Genomic DNA, 25652 nt, shown 5'->3' on the forward strand with positions numbered 1-25652 from the left:
CAGACAGTGGAAACAGCCATAGATGCCAGCTTCCGTAAAAGGCAGAGCTTTCCCGTGCCAAGTCGTTTTCTTCAGTATTCTCTGGATCCTTCAGTGGGTCATTTTCAGAGGATGAGCTGCCCCTATATGCTCTGGAACTTTCTCTCTGTACTTAACTCCCTACCGTTCGGACACACACACACACACACACACACACACACACACACACACACACACACACAAACTGATACCATAACTCACTAATCTTATAAATAGCTTTGCCTCACTCTCTACTACTTCTCAGAGACCACATTTCACTTTCCTCACAGGTTAATGGAGAGGAGCTTCTCACACTTAGACGGAATAATTACTGGTTCACTTACTTGGTGCTTAGTGTTTGTTAAGATATCTTTATTGGGCTTGGAGTGAAGAGTGTCTAATGTTCTCTAAAACCTGGTGTCTCATGATTCACCCCGTATTCTAGTCCATTGCCGAGTCTCTGCTGTTAGAAATGGATGGAGTAGAAGAAACTCTTCAGTTCCTAATTTGTGGGACAGCAAGTGTTTTATCTGCATTTACCCTTACAGTGCCTTGCCTCATGCGACCCTAACCTTCTAATGCTACAAAGTACAGTAACAGTTATTGTCAGACGTAAGTGGACTGGAGATTCTCATGATGCCTCTGTCATAGGTGAGCATTTCTGAGAATTCCCTGATAACATATGAATGCGGAAAAATCAGGAGTAATGGTAGAACCCAGTACTGCAGTTACTCAAAGAGAATACTCCTGCCGCAGATATGTGGCCACCCTACAGATTAGATGAACAGACCATGGACCACCAGGAATGGGAATGAGTGAAGGGTGCAATGAATACTCCCTGCCGGAATGTGTGGAGGGAGCTTCTATTTCAGGAAACAGACATAATCTGTGCTTTGAGTAGAAGGGAAAGGAAGCTGGTTTTTCTTTTCGCCTTTCCCTTTGGTGGTGTATATTTTCGTTGATTCTTACCAACTAGAAGAGATGTAATAGAAGTTTCTACTGTACAGGTATATTAGAAATGTTGATTACTTTAGTGTTTAGTTGCCTGAAAGTACATGGATATTTTTTAAATCTCAGGGGGCTACATGAGTCTCATTTCCTATCCTTTTGTTAATAGAATCTGGATTGCTTTGGGCATCTCTTTGGGTTTAGCTTCCAACTAGATGTCCAACCTAATCAAAGTTCTCTGTCTTTCCCAGAATCAAGAGTGAGACACCCAACACAAGCTAGACCTGCACTGTCTCCAAGGCTTGCCCCTTGAAGTGAGTTAAATTTAGGTAAGAAAAATCCATTATTGCTTAATCACCGAGGCAGCAGTGTGCTGCTAGAACTCTGAAGTCTCTCCTGTACTTTGTACCTCAGCTGAGAATGGTCCGAATCCAGACTTCATTTATCTTGTTCCGACATACTGTACTGGCCCTTTCATGAAGTCTGGAATCGGGCTCCATTTTGAGAAATGAAGAGGAGAGGAGCTAAAAGAGGACAGAAGAATCACTCTTAAAAAATGGCCATTCTCAGCTAAGGTTGGATACTAAAACTGTTAAATGCATGCAGCCTCATTGCCTAGAAAAATCTGGTTAAAATCAAACTAATAATTTAGCATCGGAAAATGTAAATTTTTTGTACATGAGATTTAAAAAATATCCATGTAACCATGTACATTTTTTGTACATACCTTGTCAACTCTTAAAGCAGTAACTCCTGGTTACTGTAATACCCAAGAAGTTGTCTTTTCTGATTTTGTCTTTTCATACCTCCATTCTGACAGGTGAAGAAATTGGTAACTCAAAGAATTACTTAGCCTCAAGAAAAATATTTAGAAACAACTCCAACTTTTCTTTCAGTGAAGCTAAAAGATTATATCAGTCCATAATTCACCAGAGGGGAAAAATGGGAATTTGATTTAATTGATTTGCTTTAATGGGAAAAAAAGGATGAACACTAAATCTTACATAGGGATTTGAACCTTCTTTTTAACTGTAACTGGTTCTATGAGATTATGAGTAAAGCATTTATTTCCTTCATGAAAATTAATGTATATGCTATATATGTATATGTATATATAATATATATAATGTATATGTATATATGTATATGTATATGTTTCTACATGTTAAATTTTTATTGAAAGAAGTCACAAATACAAGTTTTTAAAGCATAAACTGAGAAATTATCAAAAACTATACACTACGGAGTTCATATTGCATAGTCCACATCGCTTCAGATATCTCTTGTCTGTTCATATTGCATAGTCCACATCGCTTCAGATATCTCTTGTCTGTTGATATTGCATAGTCCACATCGCTTCAGATATCTCTTGTCTGTTCATATTGCATAGTCCACATCGCTTCAGATATCTCTTGTCTGTAATGGGAAACAGCAAAACTTAAATAAATCCAAAGTCTCACCTGAACAGATAATAACATGAAAAAATTCACTTAGATATTATAATGTCCACCCTCCTTTTGGGAATGGTTTGGTTTGGTTCGGGACTTTTTGAGACAGCGTTTCTCTGTGTAGCCTTGACTGTCCCACTATTCATTCTGTAGACCAGGCTGGCCTCGAACTCAGAGATCAGCTCACCTCTGCATCCCAAGGGGTGGAACTAAAGGTGTGAAAACTACCGCCCATCACCCATCACCCACTCACTGTTTGAGAATTTAGTCAGGAAATCTTCATGGGCTTTTCCTAAACATTCAATACTTGATATTAATTACGTTGGGGAACAAATACCAGAATGTGTGTACAATTTTCTGGAGTATTTACCAGATAACTGCTAATACATTTGATGTTTTTAAATGTTATTTTCCCAAGTTCTTTCTTCAAAATCATCTGTGTCACTATACGCAGCTAATTTAGGAATAATAGTGGGGATCTTACTACTAATTTTATAACATGTTTTATTCTTGTGTAAATTGTATTTGATTTTGACAATAGTTATAAAAAGAAGACAAAAGGAATAAAGGTCATCTTCATGTTAGCCATGAAAGAGTAAGACTGAAAAATTAAGGGCTGGCTGGAAAGTTGGATCAATGGGTAAATGTGCTTGCCACCAAACTTGTTCTCTCCCTCTCTCTCAACTAATTAAATGTAAAACTAATGATTATTTTAAATTACTGTCTTATACCAAGTAATAACAATAACAGTGGAGTCAGACCTCTAAGTCATCCTGACTGTGACCCTAAAGTCTTTTTATCTACATCCAGTGTTCTCTGCAAAGAACCAAATAGTAAATGACCCTGAAGCCCATATGTTCTGTCCTGCCTACTCAGCTCTGCCCTTGCAGATCAAAAATGGACATAGAAATATGTCAATGGAAGATGGAAAGATGGCTCAGCAATTAAGAATGCTTGCTTTATAATCGTGAAGACCAGAGTTCAGATCCAGCACTGTTGTAAGATGCCAGACCTTTCTACACACTCCTGCAACCCCAACTCCAAGAAAACGCTGAGGCAGGAGACACATACATATACACACAAATAAATAGATCTTACAAAAGAAGAAAGGAGAGAAAGACAGAAGAAAAAAGGAAGAAGGAAGGAAGGAAGAAGGAAGGAAGGGAGGGGAGGAGAAAGGAGGAGGAGGAGAAGAGAGAAGAGGAGAGGAGAGGAGAGGAGAGGAGAGGAGAGGAGAGGAGAGTTACTGAGCTTGGCTTTGCTCTAGTTAAAATCTATTTACAAGAACAGATTCAGGCTGTAGCTGACTGCCTCTGTATTATATCCTCCTATACCACAACCTAGATGTTACTATCTGCCTAACCCGACATGGGAAATACTGTATTGGGTGCTTTTATTCTAAGACCCATTCCCCTCTGCCACTGAATGACTAGATATAGCTATAGTGTCTGGACTAGAAAAAAAGAATGGGAGTCTTATTCAGCGCAGTAGGCTTTTGTGAGGAACATCATCGGAATTGAACTGGAAGGAAATGCTTCGGGTTAAATGAATGGTTCTCAAGCTTTCTGGAACAATGACACCCTAAGAAAATCTAATGATCTTCAGTGCTTCTCTCACAAGAAGTCACAAGTAAAATTGGGTACTCTCAATTGTTCACATAAATTCCAAGGGTTTATGCATTTTAAGCACATTTGAACACATATAACATGGCAAAGAAACCTGGTTTAAGACTCCAGAGTTGTACATTGAATCATTTTGTTATTGTGTAGTTGTGAATATAGTGTAGTAATTAGTTCTGATGAGAAAGGAATTATTCCACATGTATCTGTTTTAAATGCCTCTCCCCCATGGCACAGAGAACCAGTACTACTGGTAGCTGTCTTTTCAAACAATATGTGGGGCTCAGATCTTGATCATTTTAAAGCCAACGTTATTCAAGGTAATAGCAATTTTTCTTCCTGTTTGTGACTGTGACTAAAAATAATTCTCTATGACTATATTCACAGACCTCACATTGTATGCTTAGCAAGGATTTCCTTTGGCTTGCTAGAGAGTAAATTAATTATAGAGAAGAATGACGAGGGTGCCAGTACTGGACCTGATGCAGTTGGGAACTGCAGAGACTACAGAGTCATAAAGTTAAAATCTCTGTTTTCCCATGTGATGTCTAGTTACATTTGAAAGGGAAAAAAATTTGGACTTCAGTTCCTTCACTTAAATGAGAGTAATAGTTATTACCTTGTGTTTAGCATTGCTACATCGTGACTCCTGTGTTAAGCCCTGTTCATGTCCTGTAATTTTCCTGACCTTATAGAGTTATTTCAGATAGAAGTGAGATACCTGAGGAACAGGAAATTACATCACTGCCTGTAGTCATACTAACATCTGGTTGAGGCAGACTTTGAACTCCGGTAATTGAAAGGGGAAAAGTCTCTTCTCTAACCACTGGAATTCAGCAATTGTCTGTCTATAGAATTTCTTATGAGAATGAAATAATGTATGCAAAGATGAGCCTAGCATGATGTCACATGCCTGCAATTCCAGCACACGTAAGAATTGAGAGTTGGAAGGTAGCTTGGATCATTAAAGTTGAAAATAAAGTATATCTGTTTATTAACAACTCTAGGACAAATTTGAATATTCTCTTTTAATGATGCATAGTCATAGTTAATGAGAACAAATGTTATTTGGATGAAAATAGAACGATATCTAATCTTCATACCAGAATAAAACAGAAATCAAAGAGTATTATTATCTTGATTTATACTTTTCTTCACAATTTAATGATTTGTATCCTGGAAATTTAAATGACTATTTTATCCAATATGCCTATATTTCTTACTTTCTACTGCTGTTGGAAAGTACATAACAACATGCAATTTAAAGGATATTAATTCTATCATGTTGCAGAAAATATGCACTATTAGAAAGTAAAGAATAAGAGGGAAACAACATTTAGTAATAAAACTTCAAGGCATTGCCTTCTATCTACTGTCCCTTAGAGGCCCTTGTACATTATCTCTTAGAAACTTTTGAACATGTATGAGTATGCCAAATGAAACATATATTCCTAGAGATTCAAAATAAAACTTAGAAATGAAAAAAAACCAAAAAAAAAAAAAGAAGGTAGCTTGGGCCACATAGGGGACCCTGATGTCCCCCCACCAAAATTTAAATGCCTAAAAGTAATATCTCAAAATGTGATGCAATATAATGTCTGCTATTACAGTTATAAAGATATCTCAGTCTGGGTCTATCAACATGTCTGCATGGATTGAGAATGACTTAAAAGGCTCCACCCTGTCTTGAGTATTTGTAGGCAGTGAATGGCTGCTGGAGTCAGGGGTCATAATCCTCTGTCCTGGGGCCACTGGGAAGTTGCCTTTGCTCAAGTAAATAATTCCAACCCATGCCCGTGCAGGCGATCCTAAAACAGTTGATTACCAAAATTGAACAAAGCAGAGCAACAACCAGCAAAATGAGGAAGTACTTGGGGGTGGGGCATCTCATTGAGAGAAAAAAGAAGTCCAGTGGGAGAGGAAGGAGACCAGAGGACAAGGAGAGAGGGGCTACGATCAAACGCCTCTCTATGTGCGTGTGTGTTTGTGAAAGTGTGAACAAATAAGTAAATAAAATTTTTCAAAAGATATTTCAGTCTCTGTGCCAATGACTGTGTTAAACAAAATTATCTATTTTGCTTGGCTAAATTTCAGGTCAACCTTAGAGCTAGCTGCCTTTAGTTGTCTTGGATATATACCTAGTCTATTATTTGAAGACTAAAATATTCGATGATATTTACAACATAAAAGCACATTCTAATGAGTCTGTAACCGCAAGAGTGAGGAATGCACATAACTACTTCTGGAAAGTCTATGCTATTATAGAGTTATTTCTGCCAAAGAGGCATTGTGACCAACCAGTGTTAACTGGAGGACTCCTTGTTTTTCTGCCCTGCTGTTCGGCTGTTAAGGTGACCGGACATCTTGTAACACAGCACTTGAACTCTAAGAATAAAAATTAGTGGTGGCACATGCCATTAATCTCAGCCCTCAGTCAAGAAGCAGAGGCAAGAGTCTGTGAATTAGAGGCCGGCCTCATCTGCATGGAGAGTTCCAGAATAGCAGCCAGGACTACAGAGTGAGTAGTCCTAAAAAATAGGAAAGACAAGCAGAAAGAAGGGAAGAAGAAAGGCAGGGAGGGAGGAAAAGAAGGAGAGAGAGGGGAAGAGCAAAGGAATATGCATATTTTACATGATTACTGGTTAAGGAGGGTTGGGTACTGTAAATTTCATTTCTTTGATCTGTCATACAGTAACTCTTGATTTCAAATCTTACCTTTTGCTCATATCTACCCTCTGAGAAAAGAAAAAAGGCGAAAGTAAAAATTGTGTTGATTGTCTCTAATTGTGAAGGAACATGAACCGATTAATCCACTTCGATATCCCATAAGGAAACAATTCGGTGGGCTCTGATGTGAAACTCCAGTGTTCCGGAGCTGGAAGCAAGTGGATTCTGCATCCAAGGAGAACGTAAGCTACATAGTGAGACCATATCTCAGGAAACCAAAGAAGTTTCACTAACTTCAATCCCATTATCATTTAGTCCATTAAAAACCATTATCAGTTTAAAACACTGCACTAGCTGATTTAATGGAAGCACTACTGAGGGTGAGCCACTCGCGTACTGAGGTTGGTTTTGTAGCAATGCAAACAACTGGGGGAAAGAATGCTTCAGTGAGACCCAGAACAAGGCTGAGATCAAGATGGGGGTGGGTTGTAGGAGGCCTGCCACAAAGGAAGGTTATTCATCACCAAGACAGGTTTCTTCTGGGAAACATACAACAGAAAAATTATTTGTATCATACTTGTTTTATATACTACCTTAATGATAGTTGGATCAAAACACTTACAAACATGGTAGCTGCTGCTGTCTGAAACCATGGTGCAGTTCATGTTTCACCTGGGAGAAATCTTACTCCTTTTTTCTTAATCAAAGCTGGGCTTTCTGTTAGTTAGGTACTGAGTTTGAGTTTTGTTTCGTTGCTGCTATTGAAGTGCTGGGGACTGAAACTGGGGCCTACGTCATCCCAGGCAAGCGCTCTAAGGTTGTACCATAACCCCAGCTCTCTAGAGTGTTTTCATCAGAAAACAGATGAGACTAATTCTTGCCCCTTGTACTTTCAACACTAATGGGCTGAGGTGTGATATAAAGGGGGAGTATCTTAAAATCTGTGAAGTGCTATTCACGTTCTCAGCCTGATGTACTCTGGATTGGGTGATAAAGGCTCGTGGCAGGCCATAGACACAGGGAAGGTCTGAGAGATTATTTATAGCAATTGTGCCACTTTACAGACACAGATGTTAATATCTGAGGTCTCGCTGCTAGTCCGGCCTTGAAGAGAAGTGTTCATGCTTCAGTGGTCTCTGGTGGAGAGGAGCTGCGCCTGAAGTGTCCCAGTTACCAGGAAAGGTGTTTAAAGCATAAAACTTGGATCCAGATCTTGCAGATTTTGATTTCGTACGTCTGAAAGGAAGCCAGCAAATCTATATTTTTAAAGTAAATCAATTGCCATCGTAACTTAAGTTACCGGCTTGAAAGGAAATGCAATTGTGGGTTGCTTTAGTTGCTCTGAAAAAAAAAAAGAGAGAGAGAAAAAAGGATATTACTCAAAGGAAAATTGCTTTTGAATGACAGCTCTTTCTACTGAGAGCAACGGTAGGCCAGCCCTCTACCCATCTTTCACTGAAAAGCTGACTAAGAGTCAGTGTGTATTTAGCCAATTGATAGGTTATGTATGAAATCTATAACTAAACAGTTAATCTTTTTTAAAAATATATTTCTAAGTACTAATACATACAATTGCAAATGCTAGGTAACATTTCTGAACATAACGTTGCCTGCACCTTTGTTTTCCTGGGCTGAGCACTCTATGTAGAGCAGTAATACAGGAAAACGAGCGCACTTGTTGCTTTGAGGGAAAAAGAATGCTGTCGTGGTGGAGAAGGATGCAAAGACAAGAGGAACTCTATCTAGAGATGGATAGCCACATAGGATCTACAGTGCTCAAGATCCCTTGGCACACGCTGTGTTTGGGAGTGAGATCAGCTCCAGGACCCAAGGCTTTTGGGAACCAATGACCTACAGTGGGGTCAATGATGATCTCTGAACCCTGTAAGCCTTTGTCCCGTGTAGAGGACAAGCAAGGGGGTAATTACAGAAGCAAGGCTTTCCCTGGAAGAGATGAGTACTTTCCCTCCCACCATGTGAGAGCATAACAAACCTTACTAACCTTGTGGGTTGGGAACACTGGCTTCCCTGTTGGAGGGGTGGCTGTGTGACTACAGTAAAAACTAGACATACCTGTGCTGTTACATTCTATTATCTTGTCTTGAAAAGTCTCTGGGGAGACAAGTCCCGTTCCCTTTTTTGATACTAAGAGTCATTTTTCAAACTCCACTCAAGGGGCCTCTTCCTTTAAAAGGGGATACCCTGTGTGCTTGGTACCAATTAAGGCAGTAGGATCATGAGTTCAAGGCCAGCCAAGGCTACAGGGTGAGCCTCTTCCTACAATTAACAATTAACAAACAATTAGCAACAGAAAAGAGGTTGTAAGCCAGGTGAAGTGGTTCACATTTCTGTAATCTCAGCTGAGGCAGGAGAACACAAAATGTGACACTGGTCTGAACTATATAGAACAAGGACCAAGCTGGTAAGGGCTACTCAGACCATATCCCAGAAGAAAGAAAGCAAGTTAGAATGAAAGAACAAGAGAACGAAAGAACGAAAGAAGGAAAGAACAAAGGAAAGAAAGAAAGAAAGAAAGAAAGAAAGAAAGAAAGAAAGAAAGAAAGGAAGGAAGGAAGGAAGAAAGAAGGAAAGAAGGGAGGGAGGAAAGAGGGAAGGAAGGGAGGGAGGAAGGAAGGAAGGAAGGAAAAAAAGGGCGAGTAAGCAAAAACAACAAAGGCCTTCGATTGGTTGGTTGGTTGGTTGGTTGGTTGGTTGGTTGGTTGGATGGTTGGTTGGTTGGTTGGTTGGTTGGTTGGATGGGTTGGTTGGGTTGGTTGGTTGGTTGGTTGGTTGGTTGGTTGGTTGGTTGGTTGGTTAGTTGGTTGGTTGGTTGGATGGTTGGTTGGATGGTTGGTTGGTTGGTTGGTTGGATGGGTTGGTTGGGTTGGGTGGTTGGTTGGTTGGTTGGGTTGGTTGTTTGTTTGGTTGGTTGGTGACAGAATCTCACTTATACAGCTGAGACTGACTCTGACCTCCTGATCACATTGCTGAAGCTTTTTAAAGTGCTGCAGACTAAGATGCCATACGTAACTTTGCTCCCAGTTTTTGTCCCTAACCTGTCAAAGTAGGTCCTTTTTCCCTCTCAGGATTGAATTGACAGGGACTGACCACCAAGTGAGCTGTGAAGGGGAATTCTATTATTGTAAGGAAGTCAGAGATAAGCTCATGAGCCAACTTCTCAACTTTTGGGGATGGCTGATGAGGTTCCTAAAAGGGGGGTGGGTGGGGGTGAGGGTATCTTTCCTGAAATGGCTGGGGTTTTTGAGGAATTTGTGCACACCCTCTTTTCTGCTTCTTTCGTGGCTCCTTGAAGAAGTTCTACAGCAGCTGTCCACTGTAATGCCTTAAAGGATAAACATTTTCGTTCAGCAGGGAAATTGAGTGAAATGGGTCATCTGGTAATCACTCTGGCAGCCATCTTGGATCCAACCAATGTTAATCAACCTACACAAAGAGGAACTTTCAGCCTTTAAGCATTCTCAGAACAAATCAGGCAGGATGGAGATCACCTATGCAATACAGAAGGTGACAAACATATTGAGCACTGTTTTGCCAGCATTTTGCCAACTCCTTTCCAAGTTCTGGTAGATTCTTTGGCCCCAGATGTTAAGATCTGTGATCCCACAGAGTGCACTTGGGCCTCATGTGAGGGCTGTGCTTCTTTGCCATTTGATTCTGAGGAAGCTTGTCTTAGAATTAGGCCTCAGTTGCTTCAAGCTTGTCTGCCCTTCAATTTACCCAAGATGTTTAAAAAGAGAGAAACATGATTTTCATTGGTGTTTGTCTCTCCTGGCATCCAGAATCCTTCTGAAGGGGACGGGGAAACCCTAGAGACCCTCTGAGATTGACCCAGACTAGTGCTAACCCAGACCACTGGGGTTTAAATTATGCTTCTGCTCATTTTATATAAGGAGGCTTGACACTAGTTGAGCCAAACCTGGCCTCAGTGTCCTGGGATACAATAGTTCCTCTCCCACTACTGATTTCTGGAATGAACTAGATAATACTTAGTAGATATTGCTTGGACTAGAGCCTAGCGCATAGCATGAAGCAGCATTCACCTCACTGACCCACAATGGCATCCTATCAGCAAGGCAGTGAGATACAGTTTGAGTGAATTTAAGTAAAGTGAGGCAGAAGATTGCAGGAGGCCAATAAAATTTAGGAGAGGAAACATGGCAGTGACCACCAGAGTAGATGAAGGAGGATCAACTGCTATTTTTCCACATAAAAATACTTAACCAACATATGCAGCTATAGCATCAGTATTATCCTCCTGTAGGCTGAGACAGGAGGATAGCCTCAAGTTCAAGACTTTGTCTCAAAGCAAAAGCAAAAAAAGACTAAGAGTCTTACTGAGAGCAATAAAATAGAAACAGAATGGAATTTTACTGCAAGCTGCTGACACAGGGACTAGAGATCAGATGTAATTTTACATAGAGAATTCCATATACATATGGTAGGTAAACCTGGTCACATAACTTGGGTGCATTTTTATTCTTTTAGCCTGCAGCAAGTTCGTACGCTGTCTCATACTGTCATATAAAATGACTAAGCTGCAATCAATGACTGACTATCATTCATGGCATCCATTAAAAAAGAAAAGAAAAGAAAAAGAAGCTGCTATTTTCAAAATTTCTCTGGCAAAACTGTGTTTCAAAAACTAAAAAATCTAAAACTACATTAACAGACAAAAGGGGGCTTTAATTGGGTACCTATCAAACGCTACTATCTAAATGAATTTTCTACTCTATTAAAATAACAATGATTTAAACTCCAAAGCAGACGCTGCCCAGCTGTTTACCCTGCCACCCTAAGTATGCCTGTAAGATAGCTGGATCTTTTGTTAGGCGTCTGTTACTGAGCTTAATTTGCCTTTGTTCTTTTTAGAAATCTTGACGCACAAAGAACAGGGATGCTTTGAGTCATCTTTCCAGCACGGTCTTATACCTGTGTGAAGAAATGTCTAATTCTGAAGGGTACACAGGGATGGAACTTGCAGCAAAGGCAAGGATGTTAAGAGGTTGGGGGGGGGATTGGAATGCCACAAAGCTCTGGGGGAATTATGGAATATTTATGAAACTATGTGGTACATTTTTGAAATGCAGATGTCTCTGGAGCTGGAAATGTAATCATAGGAATGAAAACTGTCTTTAATAAATCTTCTTAATTAAAATCTATTGTTCAGGAAAAAAAATATATAAATCCTCCTCCAATATTAGAAATGAGGTAGCACGAGGTGGCAAAGCCTAAATCCAGCAGAATGCAGTAAGGGTGGTGATTAAGAGCCCTGGATATGGTACGCTTTTTAAGACTAAATAGGCAGCATTTTGGTAAACCATTTTGTTTTCCATTATGGCACACAGCAAGGTAAAAATTATGGGGGCTTTCAGCACCAAAGTTTATATCCAATCATAGATGAAAAGAGAGTATGTTGCAACCCTTAACATATCACAGGAACTTACTTTGTTTTCAATTGCAAGGGTGGGTTCAAAGGACCGAGAAATCATAGACAAGAAGTAAAACCTGGCCTAGCATTCCCCTCAATACTCAAATCTGTCTCTGACAACCAACTAGAAGGCTTAAAATGAGGATGCCTATATAATTGCATTTATGAAAAAAAGGACAATTGTCTCACTTCTGTTTATTCTTCTCTTGTCGTTAGTTTTAACATCACTGTGGCTTTTAGCCAAGCCAGTGTTTTGTGGCATAGTTTCCTAACGCATTGATAGGCGGAAGTAAATGACTTCTGTAAGTAGGCTAGCTGAGGCGGTCAGAGGCTGAACCTTCTCTTACGCAGTGAAGGGAACATACGCTGTGAGCGAGGATCCAGGTTTCACCACTTCAAGAACTGAAGCAAGCTTTAGAGTGTCCTGTGATCTTGTACAAGGAAGTTTTAATAAACTGCAGAACTTGAAATCATCAACATATAATGCCTTTCCTTGCTTACACACTGCAGGTGGCAGACATCTCGAGCAACTAGAGTCCTAGTGCAGGGACAGTTATCATTGGCCCCTTAAAGGCGAATCACAAGTGACCTAATCATTCTGAAGCCATGGCTTAGGCAGGGTTCAACTTTTGAAGAGCTTCCATTTTTTTTCCTTTTGTTTAGGTTTGAATCCCCAAGTACTGTTAAGATCAACAGCCTTGTGTGCTCATTTTGTTACTGTGTGACAATAGGCTTCCATTCTCAATTGCAGGTGCCTGGACAGCAGCTGAGAGGTTAAGAACCTTGTCATAGTTGTGGAGCTCTCTGTGGTGTTCTGGGGATTTTATGAGTACAAAAATCCAGTAGACCTTTGTGCAAAGTGTAGACACATAAAGGAGAAGTAAAGGGTCTTCTCAATGCCTCCCACAACTAGTGAGACTTGCCCCTGATAGGTGGACTAGCTCATTGGCACTTTTTAAATTCATTCGGAAATGTCAACTCTTGGGCAACAGATTAAGCCTACTGACTCCCAGTTTGCATTTGAATATTGTCTGAGGGTTTCATTGTTGCAAAGGGACACCATGACCAAGGCAACTCTTATAAAGGACAACATTCAATTGGGGCTGGCTTACAGTTTCAGAGGTTCAGTCCATTATCATAGTGGCAGGAAGCACAGTTGTATCTAGGAAGACATGATGCTAGAGAGGAACTGAGAGGTCTACATTTGATTGGAAGCCACCCAGGACGGACCCTTCCACAGCAGCCAGGAGAAGGCTCTCTTCCATGTTGGGTAGAACTTGAGCCTAGAAGACCCCAAAGCCCACCTACACAGTGGTATAATTCCTCCAACAAGGGCACGTCTATTCCAAAAAGGCCTCATCTCCAATAGCGCCACTTCCCATAGGCCAAACATATTCAAACCATCACAAATATAATCCCCAGGTTCTGAGTATTCATTTTGAAGAATATCTAAGATACTCTTCCTAAGTAACATATTTGCTCTCTATTAAAAATATCTAGAGACATGGCTCAGTAGTTAAAAAGCTTTTGCTGCTCTTCCAGAGGCTATAAATTAGGTTCCCAGATACCACATCAGGTGGTTCACAACCATCTTCAACTCCAAATCTGGGGAATTAGACTCCTTTGGCTTCCATAGGCACCTACATGCATGAGCACGTACTGACATGCAGATATACAAACCCTTACACATAATTAAAACCATTTCTACTTTCCTTGAGGTGTCTGAACACTACAAAAATGTGTCATATAGATATAAAAATATCATGTAGAAACATTTGCTTGAAAATAAAATTTTTGAGCTAGATGGGGTGGTTCATACCTATGACCTCACCACATTCTTTAAAAAAATGAATATGGAAGGCATATTTCATTCCATAAATATCTTTTATCCTCTAGAACATATGATGTATCAAAATTTTCTGTTTTGTAGAATTTGTTTCTACTCAAGGAATCTGGGTCAAATGGCAAGTTTGTAGGGTTTACTGAATGGATGTGATTCAATGTATAACTGGCGTGCGGTTTTATTGGTGCTTAATCTGAAAGGCACTATGACTGATGGATTGTCCAAAAGCAACAGAGGATATCTGAGGAAAAAACTGAGAAAGGAGACTGAGCTGATAGAGGTGTCCTTCTTATGCTGCCTTCCAGTTGGACAATCAATCTTGAGTTGCGTGTTCGTCCTGCTGGAGGAGAAAGTTCAGAAGAGGTAAAGACTGTGTAAAACAGCTTCACCCTGAACATGATTAACAGCAGGCCTATATTTCCTACAGATTTGTTGGTCAAAAATTCTTTTCTATCCTACTGCTGAGCTGTGAGCCAATTGGCTGGTGTTTTCCTCCCAGAGGCAGATGCACTATAGCATCCTGCATTGAGACCATCTTAGTGGTTGATATGGGTTCATCAGGCATCATGCTCTATGCTGTCCATCGATTGCTTTAGAGAATTAGGGGAAATGAGTTGACTAATATTGTCACCTGTGCATCTCATAAGGATAGAGCCAACGCAGGTCCCATACGCCATCTTGAATTTTAACTAAAGTATTAGGCTCCAAATACGACTGATTCATTATTGAATGTAAACATGTTTAAGTCATCTAGATCATTGTGTAAGTTATCAATGATATAGTAACTTTTTTAAAGATTTATTTTGCTATTTTATTTATGTGGCTGCCTAGGGAGGTCAGAAGATGTCAAATCCCTTGGAGCTGAAGTTACAGGCGTTTGTGAGATATCCGACGTGGGTGCTGGGAGGTAATTGGACCAGAGTCCTCTGACAAGAGCTGTAAGGCTTTAAACCGCTGAGCCATCTCTCCATTCCCACATTTTAATCATTAAATGAAAGGAGGAGAGTGAACTGCTGACAAATTAAACAGCTTGTCAGTCTTTTCTGACCAGAGATGTTTGTACTAAATGCATGTTTCTATTACTGTAAGAGAGGAGAAAGAAATGACTTGCTTCATTCCCAGGATCTAACTGGGATGAAGTTTAGGCATATCATGTTTTAAAAATGTCTAGATTATTGAAGAACATAACTCAATTTACAAGGGGAAAGTTTAACATAGCTTGTTAACCTAGCTAAAAGAGTGTTAGGCTTCAATAAGACACAATCATAATGTATATATCTGCATGCATATGTGTGTGTGAATATCTCTCTATATATATAGATAACAAATCCATCACTTGTCAGAAACCACTAATGTACATATGTAAAAAACAGAGATGACCCTTTCACATTTTATTCAAAAGCTCAGTAGTATCAAAACTCTTAATATTGAGTCAAAAAGAAATATGGCACTATTTGCTACATATAAAACAATTCATCTGAATAGAAATGTTTCAAGCTTTCCTTCTTCATTTAAAAAGTATTTATTCAGCACCCACTATGTACCAAATGCTGTGCTATGAGCAAAACAAAGGCATTTGTCTTTGCATGATTAGAGTACCATGATACACACTTAGTTAAGGCTTACACGGACAGTGTGACCCTCAGTTTAAAATGTATGACCAAAAAATGAGGAACTTCACAGCGCAAACTCACTAAAACATATGGAACATGGAATTTCAGTGGAGAAGTCCCAAGATTTTATTTTGGCTTATACTATTTCAAAAATCAGGTTTCCAGAGTAGGGTTGAGAAATACTCAGTTTAGCTGAGCAACATGAAGAAGAAGTTTATTTACTATCATTAGCTATGATACAGCTCTAAAAGGCCTTAGAGGCTAATTACTAGTTTGCACAAGGTTACCTATAGAAACCTTTAACATGTATGTTGAGTATAGGTGTGTGGCCTGTGTGTGTGTGTGTGTGTGTGTGTGTGTGTGTGTGTGTGTGTGCACATGTGTGTCCACTTTATGCAATAAATGCAACACTGTAGCAGGTCACGTGAAACATTTCAATGTTTAAATAGCAAAACTTCATTTTTTTTGAGTCCGAGTCTCACTATGTCACCCTGGCTAGCCTGGAACTCACTACATAGAGCAGGCTGTCTCTGAGTTCATGGAGCTCTGTGGAAATCTGCCTCCCCACATGATGGGACAAAAGGCATCCAGCGCTGTGCCCAACAGACAACTCTGTCTTACAGAAACACCATGAGAGTCATTCTGAACAACTCTTCAACACGCAGGGCCTTTGTTATAGAAATTGAAAAACATAATTGGAATTTTGTGAGTTTGGTGTCTTGAATATGAGCTAGTTTTAAGGTAATATAGAACAAGTGCACATGACTACATTGACACGTTGGGTCATAATAATCAAACTCATTGTCTACGTTAGCCGAAGCAGGCTGAAATGGTTATTTTATTCGCTAGGGTATAAGAGTCAATCCTTTTGCTGGTTTGTGTGAATTCTACATTTCCAAGTTAAAAAATTCCTTAGGTTAAAAATTTCTGAACTATCTAAGGTATTTTTACTCAACAGTGTGCCTATACTGTTTATGTGGCTCAACTGTTTTGGAATGAATTAAACCATCCCTGATCTTGTTCTCCCTTCCCATCATATCTAAAATAAAACATGAAAGAGTTATGTAACACAATTACGAAGATTTGGAATAAAATTTGTCCATAGAGAACCCCAAAGCAAGTTACACGAAATTCTCCAACAAAAGCAGGGGAAACTGCAAGTGGTGGGTGAGTGTAGATTTATGAAAACATAATTATGGCTTGCCATTCTTCATGTTTATCATATTCTATTTTCCCAAGTGCAACAATAAATATTTTTTGTTAGGAGAAACTAATGTGGTAATTACAGATTTTCTTCAACTCAGGCAAACAGGAGGACTTTCTCGAGGAATAGAAAAATCACAGCTTGGAAGTCATTTAAACTTTAAGATCTGTAAGAAGGAATTTAAAAAGTGCTAATTAAATACTTGTTAACATTCTGTATAGGAATTCCTTTTTTTGTGAGAGGTGAGTCACAAATCTCTAAAGAGGGTAATAAACGTTCCTCAGAAATTTGTCTAGAAAGCCCTGCTTTTTTTTTTTTTTTTTTTTTTTTTTTAGAGCGGGTTTAAGGCAAAACAAACAGGATGAATAGGTAATATCTTTGAAAAAATAAACCTGTAAATGGAAAGAACTTGGTACCTTTGCAACAGTGAAAACTGCGTGATGTAATTTCTAATCTGCAATAGGAGAAATGTGTCAGCAAAGTTGTCTTTTTTTCAGTTCAGCATATTATTGTATGGTCTGTTTGTTGATCTAATGGCTTTGTAGTGGCAGGCTTTGTAGTGTCTTTCTGAATTCCTTTCTCTTAAGTTTTTATTGTTGTATTATTTCTGTGTTTGCTTAGCAAGCTCCTGTTGAACGTACAGAAACGCGATCCTTCTGATTATATTCTGATAGGAGGGCTTGTTCCTCCCAGTCTCCTTAGATTGGCTGGAAACAATGTATCAGTGCGTCTATCCTTGTGTTTTGGATGTTATGTCATATGTGCACCTCCACGGTAGGGCTAAAGTAGCCAAATAAATTACAGACTAACTCTGGTTTCAGAGGATTCCCTCTCTTCTACCCTACGCCTTACCCAGCTGCTGCTCTCTTTGGGGCACCAAATATGTCTCACTTTCCTATGTCACAGTTCACCCTCAGCTCATGCTGCAGCTGCCTCTACAGTTAGCTCTCTGCTACAGAGAGAGGAATTAGGAAGTAATTCGAGGATAAACACCCTAAAGAATGATATCTTTAGATTTTATAGCATTCACATCTTTTAAGGAGGAGGCAAGTGGGATTAAAGACTATTCAGACTCATTCTCTCCCCATCAGCTCAGGGGTGTACTGCTTCAGCTTCTGTTACTAGAATTCCAAAAAAAAAAAAAAACACAAATGTAATGATGTAGTCTGATAGAAACTCAACTCAGTAGAGGATTTTTTTCTTAAAAGAAGTATACAATAATCAATCCTTTTTTGAAAAAAACCATAACTGGCTAAGAAGTGTGCAACAATTGATTTTTTTTCAAACCATAACTGGCCAAAACAACGATCTTGTAATATATGTGGAAACTGATAGAACGTGCTTTGTGTATTACGAATATGGTCTGATTCTCTGCAAGTGACTTTCCTTTGATTTAGAGGTTCAAAGTTTCCAATATAATTTCGCATTTACACAGGCACAATTTATGAGAAGAAAAAACATACCATAATTGGTATTTTTATACCTACCCTAGCTCATACATTATATATATATGTGTGTGTGTATATATATACATATATATTATGTGAAATTATTACTGACTTATTTTCATTTTAAATTTAAAAATACAACTTAAGAAGTTACATCATGTTACAAGAATCATTTCTGAGTAACACACCACTTTATTAATTTTAACTAAGGATTAATGTAGAATTCTAGAATTCAAATAACTCATTTTTATCTTGGGCAGTAAAGAATGCAGTAAAGTAACAGGACACCAGCGTATCAATATGTTTTTGATTCCCTTAGGAATACATAGTAAGCTCCGAAATAATTTTTCATAGAAATGAATCACACTAGCATGTACATAAAATTTTATATTTTAAGATTATTAATGCTGTTAAGATCTGTAAGTGTAGCACTGGAAAAAAACCCTAGTATAGAAATTACTGTAGACTACATACCTTGATAAAATGGGGGAGATTTATGTGAAGAACATCATAATATCAAATACTAAGACAGTGTTATAATTCATTTGACAAATGTCCCAAGGAGAGGGCAGAATGTACAATGAATGTTTTCTGAAAATGAATTGCTAAAAATGAGTACAGTCTGCAAAGACTTCAGCTTTGGAAGCCCAGCTGGGCTTAAAAGGGTGGGGTGGGTGGGGGCTTTCACCCCCTGTTAAATATGTGAAACAGCACTTTAAAAACAAAACCACGAATGTCTTATCTGTTCTTATGGCATCAGGCTGACTCTTACTTGCACGCATTTTTTCCTCTTTACAAAGATGAGATTTTTAAAACATGTTCACAGGACATTTTACATTGATTTAGACCAGTTGGAGAAAACATGGTTCAGTGTAGGATTTCAAACTGTTCCACTAAATACAATAACATTTGCAGCCGTGGCACCGTTCCATAATAATTTTAAAAGATTTCATTTTACTTATCATTGCAAGCCATTATCTGATCATATTTGACCTACATATTAATATTTTCATTACCATTCAACCCCATTTTTGCTCTGTACAAATTGTCAGCACTCTTCACAGAGATGTTATTTATTTATTCTGGAAATATCTGGAATTCTTTCACCCTATGTTTTCCTTAGGGACTTTGTTCCTCCCTCTAAAGTATTGATATTAATATCTGGGGGAGGGGAGCATATTCAATAAAAAAAAACGAGGGAAAGAGGTCTCTCTTAATGGTATACTACAGACGTAGAAAAACAAAGAGGGGAAAAGAAATGATAATTGTTTTCTCTAAGGCTATTATCTAATGCGAAAGCAAATAGTCAGTCTGGAAATCAGCTAACAGAAGGGGATTAGAGAGATCTGAGAGTGGCTTGATTTCTAGCAGAGCTGTCTCTGCAGCCAGTGATGAGACACAGGCAGGGCAGCTAGAAGCGCTCCAGATGGCCAGGGAAAGTGGTCGTCTTGGGTTACTGCAGGGCACTGGGGCGGCCAGCGTGTCCCGAGCCTGGGAGAGCATCCTTAGGGAGCCAGCCCCACGTCCAGCCAGGACCAGAGAGGGCGAGGCCGGGGAGCCAGGCCTCCGGCCCGCCAGCGCACCCCTGCGAGCCGGGTCTGCCCATTGTTAACATATACTTGACCCCCCGTGACCCTCCGCATGACACAGATGTCTTCCACCTCCACCACCCGCTTAGCTTCCCTACCCCCACCCCCCGCACCTGGTCGCGGCCACGCCGCCGCCTCCCTCCCGAGCGGCCGCGGCGCCCCCGGGTGCGGGCGCGCGCTGCAGCCGACCTGGTGCGGGCGCTGTGGGCGCTGTGCTCTGCGCGCGGCGCTCCTGCTCCCCGGCGGACGCCCGGACGCCCTGCAGATAAATGCAGTCGCCTTCCTCGAGAGCGAGCGAGGGCGGGCAAGGCGGACGCAGACGCCGCCTGTGACAGTGGCAATCCCCTGCGCCCCACATCACATTTGTCTGCCACAGCAGCAACAACAGAGAGGAGCGGAGGGAGGGAGCGAGGCGGGAGGAGGGGGAGCTGAGCTCGGCGCGCGCCGGGCTCCGCGTCGCAGCCTGCGTCTGCCTGGCGTCCGCCACCCCGGGCTCCTCGCCCTGCATCTCGCTGTGCGAAGCGGCTGTCCGCAATCCTCAAGACTAGGCGGTCGGTCTCTGGGCGAGCGCGAGTGGGCGAGTGGCCACGGACATTCTGGCATCGCGAGGGAGGCGGCGCCGCGCCCTGGTCCTCTGGCCCCGCCGGCCAGCACCGACCGCAGGAAGTTTTATTTGCAGCTGGGAGCCCGCGGCGGATGGTGGGACTCTTCAGCCTTGTGCAGTGTAAGTGCCAACGGGCGAGCTGGGTCGGCGGGCGGGCTGGAAAGCGGGTGGCTGGGACCGGCCTTGGGCTGGCACTGTTAACTACCATGCCGATGACCGTCAGCATCGTTCGGATTAATTGGACCAAGAGGCTCTGGGCTGAACTTGACGCTCAACTAGAGTAGGACTGCGTAAAGCAGGGCAAAGAAGAACATCGAGGGTTCTGGAGTCTGCGATGGCACTGAACTTCGCGGACCAGACAAGACAGCATTTGCCTCCGCTTTTGCTTTAGATTCCCCGCACTCTCTTTTTATTTTATTTTAATTCTTTTTCAACGAAGGAGAACATAAAAAGACATGCATGTCTCCTTCGACTAAACAACTGGTCAATTGGTCCACGATGTGTTTGGCAGGTGGCTTCCCACCCTCATGGTGGGTTTTTAAAACTAGAAGCGAAAGGCTTATTTTCATGGTGGACTCCTTAATCCTAGGAACAAGATGAAGACCCCTAATTTGGTTCTGGGCTACAATTTGGTTAGGAGTCCCGTGAGCTGTACCCAGGCGCTGGGCGACCCGCCTGACAACTTTCTCTTACTCGGGTGTCTGGGGTGCTGTGATGGGAAGCCCCACTAGGATGATCAGGCGGCTTCTCTGAGCTAACTCTCCGACCGGAGGCAAGTCCGGAGCTTCACAGCCGGGGACACCTGGGTAGCATCGCTTCCACTGTACCTCAGTGCCCCGCTGGCCCAGCCGCCCTGGCCTTCTAGGGTGTTCCCATTACAGTCCCGACCCGGTGACGCCAGCCTGTTCCAAGCCTACAGTACAACGTAGTGCCCAGTAGCTCCCGCCGGGAGGAATCCAGACCCCAGCTGCAGCAGGAGAATTTCTTACGTTTTCCAGAAATCTCTCAGGGGAAGTAACTGGGGCTAGCAAATTCCCGGGCCCCACCGTTCACCATCCTCTGGGCGAGTCTAGAAAGAAGGTCCAGGTTGGTTAGGATATCTACACCCTCTCCCCCGACAGACCTTGTCCTGACCCGGATGATTTAAGCAAAAAAACGGTCAGGTCAGCAGACCACACTTAAGCCCAGGTTTCGAAACTGTTTCTCTCTCTCTCTCTCTCTCTCTCTCTCTCTCTCTCTCTCTCTCTCTCTCTCTCTCCTCTCTCTCTCTCTCTCTCTCTCTCTCTCTCTCTCTCTCTCTCTCTCTCTCTCTCTCTCTTTCTTTTAAGGTCAGTTAAGCTTTGGAAAAGTTTTGAGTGTTATGATTCCGGCAGTAGGATGTGAACCACCACTGTTACTAAAAATAGCTGCCTTCCCTCCTCCTCTTCCCACTAAAGGCTTGGAGGATTTGGCTGGAGTCTTGGAGTCCTAGGCCTTCCTAACTCTTTTGCAAAGGGTAGCAGGGAAATCTTTTGAATTTAGCTTTCCTTCAGGATTGGGCACCACAAATCCCAGCGTGCCCCAGCATGACTGGTGCCTATTGGGAAAATGCGCAGAAAGAAGCTTTAAAGGAATTATCTAGTATTCCCTGGGAAGATACAGTGAAGACCAGCCAGGGAGTGAGGACCAGGGGAGCTGGAGAGGCCACTCCAGACCAACTTCATGTGCTTGATGTAACTCTGAGCCCTCTTGAATTTTTAACTTCGCTTCCCTTAATTAATCTGCCCAGGGCCTGTGTATAAATGGCTGTCCACAGCTGCTGCAAATTGATTTATCTCCCGATAAAGGTCGGGTTGCTGACCAAAGCATTCTTTATACCTTCTGTGTGAACTAAAATGTGTTTTACAGGCTTTCTGCCCTCCTCGCCTCCTTTTCAACATCTGTATCATTTTTAAATGCCCTCGGTGGTTCTTATCATCCTCCTTCTTATAGACCAGAAGACCTGGGTCTATGCCCAGGAAGTCCACACTCCTCAGAATACAAATTGACCAGCTTCTCAGTGATGAACGAATTGTTAGCATGGGGGGCCTCCTTGGTTTATTCCAGCACTTTGCCTTGACCAGGCAAGTCTTCTCATGTGTCCCACTTCCCTGCTCTCAAAAATCCCAACATGCCATTGTTTCTTAAGTCTTTCTAACCTCAGTTAAGGTGTTTGTGTCAGTTGTAATGTCTCCAAACAAAAACACTTCCCCAATGCTTTATTTCTCCCTATCAGTCCTTAAAACGCTGTCTAGTTCTAGCATGATGGTGGCTGTTGATGAAGAGAGAGGTGGTTATGCGATTTCATTTTCTCTTTACTACTATTTTTGACAGAGCCAATTGTCTCCCATGATGTTAACTAGATTCTCAGTTTGCTCCAGATTTTTATTTTTATTTATTTATTTTTTAATTTTCTAAACAGGATGAGTGTTAGACAGTTGAACTCTTCCCTTATCATGCTGTATTTCCCATTTGATATTTTATTAATTGAGTCTTTGAACAGTCAGAATTCTAACAAAATTACCAAGGAATCATTCTTGGCACACAGAAATGGGATTTTAACTAAGCCCATGCTATGAGAAGAACTTCATGAACTTCGTATTAAAAACATTTGTTTAAACATTAATTAGAATCCATGTAGACTGCAGCCCCCTTTATTTGAAAAACTTGATACAGTATGGGAGAATTTCAGCACACAATTTTTGCTGGTGTCTCATCTAATAAAAGCAGCAGAGAGAACACCTGGATTTCTTTTCTCTCTAATATTTGGACAACTCAAAGCCTTGCAGAAGCCTTTGAAATGGCATTTTTCTTTGTTAAGTAAGTCTCTTTCACCCACCAATACCTGCTAATGACTTGATTTTTGAAGTGGTCTTTGCAAGGACCTTCCTAATAAGAAGCAGTCTACCTTCAGGACAGTGGAAGCCGCTCTGTTGAGTGACAGCTTCCTGGAACTATCAGGAGAGCAACCCTTGAGTTACAGATGACTAACTGCTTTGGAATACTTATCCGATCCTTTTCTGAAAGAAGGAAAACACTGCCCTTGGTGTTAGTGTCAGTGAAGAGATTTCCCATCGAGGTGTTAGCCTACATATTTTTGGGTAAACTCTCTGAATTGTGAAGAACCTCGCAAATGTCAGGTGCTGTTATAATTTATTTTATTGTAAAATAGAGGCTTAGCTAGCCCCCCCCCCTTCTTTTTTAAACACTGAAAAGGGATCACGAGAAAGAAATGCTTCCATTAAGAATGCTGGTCAGTGGTTGTCAGTTTAGGACATTCTTCACTGTCAAATCCTGTTTCTCACTTCTTTGATATGAACATCAGCTGACAGGCCCTGAATGCAAAGCCTTCTTCATTGAGGTTTTATGCAGGCAACATAGCCCCTCATAGCAAAGCAGTCTGAAAAATTGGCACCTGCACAATTTGCATGTGAAAAAAAAAAACCCAAGTCAGTTGCATTTTGCTGGAGTCTAGTACTGTAAGTTATGTAAGAGGGAAAGGCTGTTTGTTGCTGTTTGGGCATTTAAAGGTTCTTTATTTTAGGGGTGCCTTATTCGTCATATTGTGAGCTTTTGTCTTTATTGATAGCAAAAGCCGGGTGATGGGAGTTTTTGTTTTGGAGAAGTTATTTATTATGGAATGGAGCCATTTTGATCCGCGAGCCTACAAAAGTAATTTAGATTCAGTTGAAAATCTAAAATGTGGCTTGGAGGAAGGGTTTGAGAGTAATCTATTAAAAGTTAAGGAAGTGTGTACAGTTGAGCTAACAGGAGTATCAGTTGACAACAGTCGAGGATTTGAATAGCTATAGACTTCAGGACCAACTCAGAGTCCCCAAGAACATAGACAAACATTTCAAACTTCTAAACTTCGTTGGGGTGGGGGTGGGGGGCTGTTTCTCCCTATTTTCCTTGTTAAACTGTCACCTGTATGACCTTTCGAAAATTATATCTGACCCTCTTTATGTAAACCAACAAGTAAATGTTCAATCAGCCACAAAAACCTTTGTGAACCTTAGACTACTGTCCATCAAAGGGGACGTTTTATCCAGTGTAAGCTATTTAGTATTGTCTAAAGAGACACCTTCCAACCTCACCTTTTTTTTTTTTTACAGCCATTAATATAAGAGTTCCTAAATTATGTTTAAAGAACAGTGAACATTTTATTAAAGCAAACATTAGTTCAGTTTAATGGAGGTAATTGTAAATGATAAGACAGAGCAGGTTATCTCTGTGTTGTTTAAACAGAAGGAACTACTTTACACCGTTCCCAGCAGCCATCTGTAGAAGACAAGGGGTTGCACCTGTCTGTCCACACTAATTATAGATTAAGGCCAAAAAGAAATGAAATTTGAGGAGGTTTTCAGCTAATGAAATCCATACTGACTTTATTGTAAATGTGTTCTATGTAAAGAGGACGGTGGTTGAGTTGGGAGTAAATAAATTGCTATGTAGCTGCTAGGCACTTGCTTTTGGAGCACGATGCTACTGCATTAACCTTTGATATTAAACAAAAAAAAAAATGAAGACCGAAACTTGGACATGGGTGGCAGCCTTTGTTTGGCATCCATAGTTACAAGTGAGCAGCCGTGGGTTCAGCAGCTTAAACGCCAGAAATGTTTTCATATTCTGAAATGCAGATGAAGGGAGATCCAGTGTTAACTTATGTATGCATAGAAAGAGGGTTTATTATTGTTATTTTTTTTGTAAATTAGAAAGCTTTTTTTTTCTTTTTCTGCACTTTCAGCCTCACATCCATGAGAAATTAAAGCAAAATGAGGGAAGGATGCATCCTAAAATGAAAGGTCACACGGATGTCTACCGCATCTGTTTATAGTAATTATGAACATAATTAACATAAGAATTACAAATGAAATAATGACAAGCTGAGCAATGAGATATTATGCCGTAATGGTCATATGCTGGAATTCTCACATTATAGCACACTAGACTTCACAGACTCAAAGAAAGAAAGAGAACGCTAGATTTTTATCTGAGTTAATGTTTCAAAACTTATCTGCCTGGGGCAGATGGACTCCCTGCTTTTACAAGAAGGTAACCCATTATTAAGGAAAGAACTCATTGAAATTAAAATTTCGATTGAGCTTGGTTGTTATGTTGTCTGTAATTATAGGTACCACTTCCTGTTGGATACTCAGTCCGTGATAATAATTCTTGATTACT

The 25652-nt window shown here is 40.8% G+C and overlaps 2 protein-coding genes across 5 annotated transcripts in view; one reads left to right on the top strand and one right to left on the bottom strand.

Moving 5' to 3' along the window:
* Positions 1-1920: 1920 nt before the first annotated feature.
* Positions 1921-21572, bottom strand: Runx1t1l (RUNX1 partner transcriptional co-repressor 1 like). Of its 3 annotated transcripts, none has more exons than XM_063261268.1 (3): positions 20036-21572; positions 7323-8041; positions 1921-2382 (listed from the first exon to the last, which is right to left on the bottom strand). In XM_063261268.1, the coding sequence occupies exons 1-2, from the start codon at positions 20674-20676 to the stop codon at positions 7975-7977; spliced, it is 708 nt and encodes a 235-aa protein (XP_063117338.1). In that variant the 5' UTR covers positions 20677-21572; the 3' UTR covers positions 1921-2382; positions 7323-7974. The 3 variants fall into 3 exon arrangements, with proteins under 3 accessions (XP_063117338.1, XP_063117339.1, XP_063117337.1); XM_063261269.1 differs by having other exon boundaries at positions 6749-8041; XM_063261267.1 differs by having other exon boundaries at positions 19960-21568.
* Runx1t1 (RUNX1 partner transcriptional co-repressor 1) overlaps positions 20435-25652 on the top strand; it is a 151933-nt gene continuing 146715 nt past the window's right edge. For both annotated transcript variants that reach the window (XM_006237901.5, XM_006237904.5), the window contains exon 1: positions 20435-20570. Coding sequence is in view for 1 of the 2 variants with exons in the window: in XM_006237904.5 (XP_006237966.1) it covers positions 20543-20570 (28 nt within the window). In the remaining variant the exon portion in view is untranslated. The remainder of the gene's footprint in view (positions 20571-25652) is intronic.

The sequence above is a fragment of the Rattus norvegicus genome, chromosome 5 (genome assembly GCF_036323735.1).
Source record: "Rattus norvegicus strain BN/NHsdMcwi chromosome 5, GRCr8, whole genome shotgun sequence".
NCBI classification, from domain to species: Eukaryota; Metazoa; Chordata; class Mammalia; order Rodentia; family Muridae; genus Rattus; species Rattus norvegicus.